The sequence below is a fragment of the Cynocephalus volans genome, chromosome 5 (genome assembly GCF_027409185.1).
Source record: "Cynocephalus volans isolate mCynVol1 chromosome 5, mCynVol1.pri, whole genome shotgun sequence".
Taxonomy (NCBI): domain Eukaryota; kingdom Metazoa; phylum Chordata; class Mammalia; order Dermoptera; family Cynocephalidae; genus Cynocephalus; species Cynocephalus volans.
This window is the reverse complement of record NC_084464.1, coordinates 24,583,795-24,594,985: the sequence shown is the minus strand read 5'-3', so window position 1 is coordinate 24,594,985 and position 11,191 is coordinate 24,583,795. Positions and strand designations below refer to the sequence as shown.

Below are 11,191 nucleotides of genomic sequence, written 5' to 3'. Positions count from 1 at the left end.
ACTGGCACCTCCTCTCTCTCTCTCTCTCTCTCTCTCTCTCTCTGTCTCTCTGTCTCTTGCTTCCTCTCGCCATGTGATCTGCTTGTACCCGCCAGCTGCCTGCTGTTTTCTGCCATGAGTAGAAGCAGCCTGAGGCCCGTGCCAGATGCAGCTGTCCCAGAATCATAAGCCAAATAAACCTCAGTTCTTTCTAAATTACCCAGTCTCAAGTATTTCTGTTATAGTAACACAAAATGGACTAGTACACCTTACTAATTTCTTTTGAAGTTCAAGGTCATAATATCAGTGAAAGCTGTAAATGCTACCGTAATGTAAAAAGATTTTATTGGTTTTAGAAAGGAAGGACTTAAAAAATCAAAATATAAATGTTATTCAAAATTGCTCATTTATCCTTTCAAACAATATGATCATGGATGTGCTATAAAGGGAAATAACCACATACTTTAATTTACCGAAACTTCATTTAAGGTATATATTTGGGTCTTGTTCACTGTTTGCTTTTTAGAGTTGGTTTGGTTTTAGTTGAAAATTGTTTTAGTCCTTCAGTATGCCAGACACTAAGTGCACTATAACATTGACTCCAGACCACTGCTCTGTTGGTGGTAACGTCATAAGATCAACGTCACAGGGCTTCTTGGGATGACTATTTCATAGTGGAGATAACAGAGGCACAGGGAGGTCAGGTAACTGCTGTCACATTGCTAAGCAGGTTTGGGGACCAGAATTCAAATCAGATTGTAAGGCTCACACTCAACCACCATTCAACCATGTCTGGGCCTTCAGAATTAATTTTTTATATTTAAATATCCAAGAAGAACCTTTCTATGACAGCATTTCAAAAGATTTTATTAGTAATTAAAATAAATTTTATCCCTTTGTCCAAAGAAAAAGCAACATCTAGTGACAAATAAGTAAAAAGCAGATATTCTTCAAACTAAGAGACTAGTAACTGCACACTCAGTGTGAGTCTGTTATCTGGAAGCCTGTGTTGTCACATTCTGTTCTCTGAGATCCCTATTCCTGCAGCTTCTTTGCTATGGAGTGTGCTTTTCCATATCATTCATATGATGGCATACGTTTAAGCTTGCCATAATTTAGTGTAAGCAAAATCACTTTTTGCCTTTAAACTAGTATTCATAAAATTTCATCATTTACACACTGATGCATGATCCAAAAAACACATGTACTTATCAAATAAAATGGGGTTAAGAACCATCAAAATCAAGTGATTTTCTTTTTCCTTTGGCTCACACAGACACTCAATCTAAGATATGGTTTTATTTTCTTTTTGGTATGGGGTAATGTGAAAAATGAAATATGTAAACCTAAATGGAAGGAAACCATGGTCTTAATGGAATCATTAAAGAAATTGTTTCAGAATGCTACATCCTTCCAGAAATAATAACCCTACAATGTCAGCAAATTTGGAGTCAGCATGGGTTACCTGCTCCATATGGAGGGGCCTGGTCATGTTCATTAGGTCTGCCTGAAGCTTAACCAAACTCGAGGACATGACCTTTAAGAATTTTTAAAACTTCATTAATCAATGTTCTTTCCCTGAATTTTGCTGCTTTTGCTTCTTTAACCTACTATTTGTATCCTTTTTTTAAGTTGGTCAATCTCTGCACCCAATGAAATGAGAATTGCAAGCATAACAGTTCTAGCTAATAATTAACAGAAAGTGCTTTCAGCTCAGATACCATTGCCAAAGTTCAGTAATGATATTTTAAAATGTCACCCAATAGATGACAATGCGAGATAATCAGCAACAGGAAAATCGTCATCACAATTTTTAATTTCTATCTAGCTTTACATGCTTTGAAATTACTTTAAAACATTTTCTCTTTCAATCTTCTATACAGCCCTAAAATCTCTGGATTTATTTATTCACATTAATGTATTAGAAATCAAGCACTAATGAAGAAATAGTGAAATCTCTCACCAAACTTCTAAAGGATCTGTACAATTTTCCTATAATAATGTTTTTCTAACTTAGTGTTTTCTTTTAGTAATGTTTTCTATCACTTTTCATCTTGCTAATTATCAACAAGATGGATTTGCACACATATATGAATGGTTTAAGCCAGTGGTTCCCAAAGTGTGGTATGTATGTCTTATGAAAAGTAAAGATGCCCTAGCCCCAACCCTTGACTTTGAGTTAATTAGTTGAGTTTTTATGAAGCTAATTAGTTGGAGAAATAATCATTTAATTATACAAATTATATGATCATTTGTTCTTTCTTTTGCTATTCAAATGTTCTTAATTGCCTAATATTTTCTTAAAATTGGATAAAAAGGCATATTGTGTATTTAATATTCCTTTGCAAAATTATAAAACAATTCAAAAATGGAAATTTATAAAAAATAAAGATGTCATAGTTCTTGCATTCTTCCTTGATCTTAAAAGATATTCGCTGTTAATTCCTTTAGCAAGGTTCTGCTAAGGGTGTATTTGTTGTGGGTTGAATTGTGTCCCCCAATAGAATATATGATGAAATCCTAACCCCCAATACCTCAGAATGTGACCTTATTTGGAAATAGGCTTTGTTTTTTAAGATTTTTTTTTTTTTTGGATAGTGAAAATATACTTTATTTTGTTTAATACAATAGCTGCCAGCAATATACTGGTATTGATGTTCCAGAGAGAGAAAAGAAAATACAAGTACTCTAAGCTTTCATTTGCCTGCTGAAGAAAATTCTAGAGAAAATATTCCAATTCTGTTCAACATTATGGCTAGAGGAGTTGAAAATTTTTTTCCTGCTAAAAATATAATTTTGGTGGCCCCAACCGCAATAAATCGTAAAGGAAGGAGTTTAAAAAGCCATGTATATCATAATGAATGCTTCCCTCTCTTTGAATTAAATATTGATTATAAGCAGTGTAAGAGACTGATAAATCAGTAAACTTCATGAAATGTGTATCAAAATGTTCTTGAAAAAAATACATTTCTATTTCCTCTCATTTTTACTTTGTAGATATTTTCTAAATGGGTTTTGTAAATGCACAGAAATAAAAGCTATCTACATGCAACTCTGGAGAGAATCGAAACACAACAGAAGTAAAGTGAAAATGCCTAAATTCTAGAGTTTATCCACTTAGTATAAGAATAAATGTCAGAAATCTCTTAATTGTACACATATTGCTCAAGGGTTTAAAGATAAGTTGTGAAAGCCAGTTACCAAGAAATAAAATCTTATTTGAATTCTATCACAAAAGTTAATAATCCTAGCACAAGAAGAGAACAGAACTGTATAGAAAATCTGCTTCTGCTTCAAAAAAGGGAAGTTACATTAAGTGGAATAGCAGAGAGCTTTCCAAAGGTTGAATACAATGATTTTTCAAAATCCCTTGGAAAATAATGAGACCTTCCATCCAGATCTCCTCGCTGAAGTGAAACATGAAAGGGGAAATGATTCCTTAGTTGCAGGAATAAAACCAGATGATTTCCATGTTAATACATGTGCTACACCAACTGCCAAGAAAACTTGAATGTCCCAAATATCTCAAGATTTTAAGCCATGATCTTTCCACAAATATACAATGGGGTAAAAGCATGTTGTAGGATCATCCTTCTTACTAGCTTTCGTCCATTTGCCAAACTCAATTTCACGTGAATAACTTCCCTCGTAAAGTAATAAAATCTGTCTTTCTACACAGAAAAATAATTCTGCCTTCATCAAAATCATAATAGACCTGACTTCCTTGGACATCCAGAGGGACAGCCAACTGTAATCAGTGGATAAATAAAAAACAATAGAATAAATACCCAAAGTGAAAACACTTCACAACTGAGGCTCAGAATGTATTGTTTGCCACTCTGTTTTGAGAACTGGAGCTCCTTCCTCTGTCAGCCCTCTGTCCTGCACCACTCAGCCCACCATTCATTAGGAGAAAGACACCCTCCTCTTGAGTCTTTCTTGTACTTTAAGCTATGAGGCAAGGTTCAATATCACCTGAAGGCCAAGTTGCCACGATTTAAAAGTAGGTGAAGAGTGAGAAGCTTGTCCGCACACCAGTGCAGACAGGGCACTTGCACCCCCTGAAGCTACTGCAACACAATCTGTCAGTAGATAACTAGCGGGTGCTTCTTCCTGGAACCAGACACATCATCACCCAACATTTAATTACAAAAACATGGGTGCTCAAACTCTAGATCAGCAATAAGGAGTTCTAGAAAAGGGAAGGGAAAGGAATCTCCCTGAGCCAAATGGATACAACATAGAGTTTTTCTTATGTTTCTATCCTAAGCTAGTTACTGATAGGTAAAAAATGCAGTATGCTGATAAAAGTCAGGCTGCTTCCACAAAGCCAGTGCTTACTAAATGCTAGCATATCAAAGGGGGGGAAATACTGCCATTTTAAAGCAATATACTTAAACTTTCAAAAAACAGCCGAATCAGCCTATGAGAAACAACACTTCTTAAATAAGTTAGGTACAAAAAATTACCCAAAATGTATTAGAGTCACAACCACAGTTCTTTCAGTACTTAGAAAGTCCATTTTTTGGTTTTTTTAAAAGATGAATTACATACATAGAAAACTTTTATTTTTTAATCACCAAGTTCATTCTCCCTTGTTAGAGCACAAATAATTCCTGGTTTGGGACTTTGATTTCAAAAACAAACAAAAAAACCATGCAGGGTTATATTCTCCAATGTGGCTGTAGAAAATTTAACTTGAGGAAGAGCAGTAATTGAGATCAGGCAAAACTGTTAATATGCACTCACCATAACACAACTATCATTTACTCCACAAGGAGTGAACAATCCTCTACGCAAAGTCTCAACAGTAAATGGGGATGGGACGGGAAAGTTGGCCACCTGGACAATGTATTCTTTGGGTCATCTACATTAAACATGCTTTAGAAACAAAATTTTACTTGATATTTTGAGAAACCCACCGTACATTCCATAGGTTAATTTCTGTATGTGTTAACTTCTACATTACTAAACACTGTACTGCTAGAGCTAAATCAAGTAAATATCAGTTTATGTAGTGTTGCTCCAAAGATGTATAAACAGCAAGGTGTATGCCTACCTAAAAAGGAGCTTTTTAAAATGAGGAAAGAAAGCAATAATGTTCCAAATGAATGGCACTGGGCAAAATACACGTAACACGCAATACATTTAGACAGAGTATCAGGTACCTATCAGTTTCTCTTGTAAGGATAAAATGCTTGAGGAAGAACTGGAGAATACACCCCTCCCTCTAAACTTTTAGCTTCTACATAGTGTCAGGTGTTACAATTGGTGTGGATAAATGCTTTTAGGCAAAAGTAAAAATCTATCTACAAAGCAAAATAGCGAAATCTGTACTGACTTTTTGTAGAAGGCTCTTCTCTGGTGGTAATATCCCTTAATATACACCCAGGATAGACTATTTCTGATACAGTAGCAATCCTTTCATATACTCTTACTAAATATTACAAAATTTCAAAAAAAAAGCAAACCATAAGTATTCCTTGTACCATGCATTATGCACCAGTTTGGGGGTGACTGATGAAGTCATGGCTACTATTTTAACAGTTAAACATTGCACCTCAAAAGTTCTGCCTTCTATACACAGTGAATGGACACAAGGGCGAGGGCTCCAGAGAGATGGCAAACTACCTCTGCAGTGAAGTTTGTGTTGGAGGGTCTCCAAATGAGAGGAGACGAGGATATGGGAGGTAGGCAGGGTAAAGGATTTTACAATAATACTGCTTAGGAGTGTACATTTTAAGATAACTACTATACCTTGTCTATCCTTGGCCCTAATCTTGAATAACTGCATGTTCATGCAAAATACAATTTCTACTTTATAGGAATAAGAGCAGTCTGTTAGGAAAAGCATATTCTGAGGGGAAGACAGAAAGATAGCTCTCTCGTAAGTGCTATTTTACTTGGTAAGTCTTTTGGCTACATCACTATATGCTATTTCAACCTCCTGACCACTGGGACAGGTATTGGTGAACTCATCCCTACTATAAGCCTTAGTTAAGTATCTCCAGATGCCAGTCATTCCTTTTGGGATATCAAAGTTGCGATATTTTTTGGCCACCACCTTGACAATGTGCAGTTTGGGCAGCAGGTTGCCATCAGCTAATGTCATTTCATTGCCGTCCACAAAATTTACGTGTAAAAAACTTAATGTTCTCCATAGTATTCTCATCAAGTTCATCAGGTGGGGAGAATTCAGATATTCATCCAGTTTCCGCAGTGTTTTCAAGAGACCCCTCTCCAGTGCTTCCTTAGCCTCTGGCCTTGAATTCCTGATATATGCAGAGAATTTGGCAAAGATGTCCATTCCAGCAGTGTTTGATGCGGGGTGTTCTGGTGAAAGCGTTAAGTACTTGGGAGGGCATGAGACATCTTCAAGAAATTCCTCGATCTTATTGACATCCGTTTTGACTTCATTGTTAAAAGTTATAAATGGCGGGTGGGTCCCAGGAGCCGAGTTCTGCAGGTCTGCAGGCTTCCTTTTCAGGTCAACGGTTGAGGCACTAAGTACCACTCCTTTGAGCCAAAGAATCATGAAGAGCCTCTGGGAAAAGGGGCGTTTTCCTACGCTTTCCCCATCACTGCCAGCCTTGACGAAGAGCTCGAGGAGGGGCTCTTTGTCCTCCTCCTTCCCTCTGTTCAGCGGCATCGACAACGCCTTGGCCGGCTCGGCTGTGCTCCGCGGGCGGCGGCGGCGGCGGCGGCTGCTTCTGCTCCGGGGTCGCTGCTGCTGCTGCTTCTGCTCCGGGGTCGCTGCGGCGGCTGCTGCTGCTCCGGGGTCGCTGCGGCAGCTGCTTCTGCTCCGGGGTCGCTGTTGCTGCTTCTTCTGCTCCGTGGTCGCTGTGGCTGCTGCTGCTGCTCCGGGGTCGCGGTGGCTGCTGCTGCTGCTCTGGGGTCGCGGTGGCTGCTGCTGCTGCTCCGGGGTCGCTGTGGCTGCTGCTGCTGCTCCGGGGTCGCTGCTGCTGCTGCTTCTGCTCCGGAGTCGCTGTGGCTGCTGCTGCTGCTCCGGGGTCGCGGTGGCTGCTGCTGCTGCTCTGGGGTCGCTGTGGCTGCTGCTGCTGCTGCTCCGGGGTCGCTGTGGCTGCTGCTGCTGCTCCGGGGTCGCGGTGGCTGCTGCTGCTGCTTCTGCTCCGGGGTCGCTGTGGCTGCTGCTGCTCCTCCGGGGTCGCTGCTGCTGCTGCTGCTGCTGCTCCGGGGTCGCGGTGGTTGCTGGCTCCCGCCGCGCTGCGCTCGCTGGACAGTCCCGGCGTGGAGCTGGCCGCGGCCTCGGCTGCACAGCACCGCCCCAAACCCCGCACGGGACCTTTTTTTTTTTTTTTTTAAGATTTAACTAAGTTAAGATGAGGTCATCAGTATGGGCCCTAATCCAGTATGACCAGTGTTTTTTTTTTTTTTTTTTTTTTTTGGTAAAGGGAAATTTGGAGACAGAGACAGACACACACAGAGGGAAGGTGACATGAAGACACACAAGAAGAACACCACGTGGAGATGAGGATTGGAGGGACGCGTGTACAGGACAAGGAACCCCTGGCACTACCGGAAGCCGGGAGAAAGGCACAGACCCCCGCACCGTCAGAGGGAGCCTGGTGCCCCAACACCTCGATTTGGACCTTCCCGCGTCTAGAACTGAGACAACAAATTTCTGTTGTTTTAAGCCACTATGTTTGTGGTACTTTCTTATGGAAGTCCTAGGAAACTAATAACAATATTCTTAGTCAAATAATGTTTCTATTGATTTGCAACACCCCAGCCCCAACTCTTGAATGATAGATTGGTTGAGTAATATGTTTTATTAATTTTCTCTCAGAATTTTGAATGTGTTGTTCAATTGTCTTCAGTCCTCTGCTGACTCTGTCTGCAGTAGCATTATACTGTGTCCACGTGCATTAGTCTAACTTTGTCCTGCTCAGAATTTCTGTTCCCTTAATCTGAGCGTTCACGTCTTCTGATGCGTCTGAGAGATTCATAGCTGTTATCTCTCCACGTAATGTCTTTCTCTCCTTCCCTCTATTCTGCACTTCTGGAAATTGTATAAGAGGTGTGTTAGACCTCCTCTTCTCTGTCTGTTCAAGTCACTTCACTTTTTCCATCTTTTTATCTCTTAGTGCTGCAGTCTAAGAAGTTTCCTCAGATCTGGCTAGAAGTTCATTAGTTTTCTACTCAGAGGGTCTAATCTTTGTGTAATATACCTTTTGAATTTTTAATTTCAACTACTATATATTTTTTTCCATCATAGGAATTCTATTGAAGATTTTTAGAATTACAATTTTGAACAGAGTTTGGAGGAAGATAAATTTCTTATTAGTTCTCTAATAGAGATTTTTATCTCCATCTTTTATCTTTATCTAATGGACAGATTTTTTTGTGTGTAGTCTATGCCTTTTAGACACACTTTGAGTATCCTACATTTATGCAAGAGACTGTCTTCCAAAACTCTATACCTGCTGGTCCCAAGGCCTCATTCATATCCTGAATGGCCACTAAAAATCCAAACCTTTAGCTCAATGAGATTGAGAGTCTGTTCTACCCTCTCCTTGGTAGCCACAGCCTCAGGTTACCCACTTCCCTCTCTGGTTTCTAATCTTGTCTTTATTTCTGGTACTCAAGAAGATGCCTTTTGTTCTTGAGTGTTTATGCATGGAAACACCTTTTGCTCATATCTTACCTAGATTCCCAGGTGTCTATAGAACAAATTCTAAAAATAAAATATGCCTTTGACTCCTGGTTCTGGCAGGATGGTGGAGTGAGATAACATGAACTCTTACCTTAGTTCATCACCTGCCAGAACCATGAGTCAAAAGGCATATTTTTTGGCACATTTTTTACAAAGAATTAAGCCTATTGGCTATTGCTGAATACTATCAACAAAGGAGGCAATGTTTTCCATCTGAAATATTTCCAGGATAAATGTCAGAAATCAATATGTTCCAAATGCCTTTACCAAGGAATTACTCAAAATCTTTGAAAAAGATGCTCAAAAGTTATGAGCCTAAGTCTGGAGTCCATAATTGTATTTGCCTTAACAAGATTCTCACAGTGACCCAAACAAGGGAATTATTACTACCTTATTTTCCATGAGGGGACTGAGCCTTAGACTTGTCAGTTAACTCATTGTGTCTGACCCCCTTCACCTTACAGTTGAGAAAAACCGATGTCAAGATGGGGAATTCTTTGGAGCAAGATCTAAGGGATAGTATCTGGAAATGGTACTGTGACATCTGGAGTGATACACCTTTGGCCCTACTCCCTCAGGAGACTTCTCAAACACCTATAAGCAACTCTTTCACCTTAACCTTCAGGAGTTTGTCTCCTGGCCCAGCCTGATGTCAAAGGTAAGCCACCCTTGATGCTATAACATTGTGCCCTCATTCAGAAATCTGTTAGCAGCGTAGGCTTACAGATGTGTAAAGTGGGCATTTCCTCTGCAGACTTGGGGCTTCTCAATGAATGGGGCCTTGTATGACTTTCAGTTCTTTTTGTAGAGGAGTAGATGACTGTCTTAGTCTGTTTCCGTTGCTTATAACATAAATACTTGAAACTGGGTGATTTATAAAGAAAACAGAATTTATTGCTTATTCTTCAGAGGCTGGGACGTCTGAAGTCCAAGGAATACAAGTGGTGACAGTGACCCAGGGGTCTCACATTGCAAGATGGTGGAGGCAGAGAAACAGAGGGAGACTTACCTCCTCATTCCCTCTCCTTTTAAAGCCCTCCGAGACATGCCCATGACCACCATTTTTAATCCATTCACTATGGCATGGTCCTGCAATCTAGTCACGTCTTCAAGGCCCCACCTTTCAATGACCATAATAGGATTTCCTAACTTCTTCAACACTGTCACAGTGGGGGTCAAGTTTTGGGGAGACACTCAATCCAAGGCAATGATCATCTCTCTCTTTTTTATGGAAGCCCACTTCTCCCACTCACAGTGTAAGTATAGAGATGCACCTATGTTAGACTTGTATTGTAAATGGAATGAATTAAATATCTTAAATGTCCCCATATCAATTACATACACAATGCACATGTATGTGTTTTTGTGAGTTTATTTCTTTTATTACAGAATTGCATTGCTTGAAAACTTGCTTTTTTACCTGTCAGTCTCCCGCTAACTGCCAGGAGAGTGACCGGCAGCAGAATTGTGTGCTTAGTGGGAAAACTTGATGCTACTGGGTAGCGCCCAGTGGAATGAGCAGACTTTGAGCAACAGCATTTTTATTCTGGAAGCAAAACGCCTCAGATGACTTCTCTTTCCTGTCAAGTTTTCTATATTTTGGTGCTTTTCTTGTTTTTGTTTTCATCCTAAATTTTGTACTTTTCTTATATTCACTGAATACGAAATAGCCTAGCATATTCCTTTGGGGAGCCAGAATTTTGCTAGGTCGGATGTAATTCAGTGACATTTTGTCAAGCTGCAAAAGAGTAAATTTTCCTTGACTGTGGCAGGAGGTAATTATTTTTTGTTCATTTGTTTCTGACACAGGGGAAGAAAATTTGGGGTTGCCATATCAACTAGTCCAAGATACTTTTGATTCTGTTTGGCAGGAACAAAAACACATTTTATCATTGGAGCTATCGCCAGCCTTTGCCTTTCCCGACAGACTTGATGCAGTTTTTAACACTATGTATATTTTTGTGACCTCATCTCTTAGTGGTTCTCTTCCCTCTCCCTGAAAATGTCCTCGATGTACTTCTTCATCCTCTGACATTTTGTATTTTAGATTCATCTTTTGTAGGAATTTTGGAAATGTCATACACACAAAGATTTTGTCATTTACCAATGGAATTACTATGCTTGGCCACTTAGCCATCTCGTCGCTGGCTCTTGTGGTTGTTTCAAGTCAGCAAGCCATAAAAAAATCTTTCTCTCTCTGAAACACAGCAATTTGGAAGATAATCGAATGGTGACTAGGGGCAGAAATGCCAGTCTGAGGAAGTATACCACAGTCTCTCTTGCATTTACAACCTTCCTCAAAGCGAGTGGCAGACAAGTAGGAAAAGAAGATAGATTCATCCCATCTCAAGCCTGGTCTCATTTGCACGGTGCAGGCTGCCTCATTGTCTGCTGGGGGCTGAGACTGGTCCTACTGATGCTCTGTTTTGAGAAATTCCAGCAGCTCTGCATTTAGAGTTTTTAACCATCCTATTTTGGCATAGGATTCTCGACAAAATTATTTATTAAGACCTGCTAAAACTGTTTCTCTCAAGAGTC

General features: G+C 39.8%; 1 protein-coding gene across 1 annotated transcript; it reads right to left on the bottom strand.

Annotated features, from left to right (window-relative positions):
- Positions 1–5,878: 5,878 nt before the first annotated feature.
- LOC134378924 (chloride intracellular channel protein 4-like) lies at positions 5,879–6,628 on the bottom strand. The gene has a single exon (XM_063098221.1). The coding sequence runs from the start codon at positions 6,626–6,628 to the stop codon at positions 5,879–5,881; it is 750 nt and encodes a 249-aa protein (XP_062954291.1).
- Between the last annotated feature and the right edge of the window lie 4,563 nt (positions 6,629–11,191).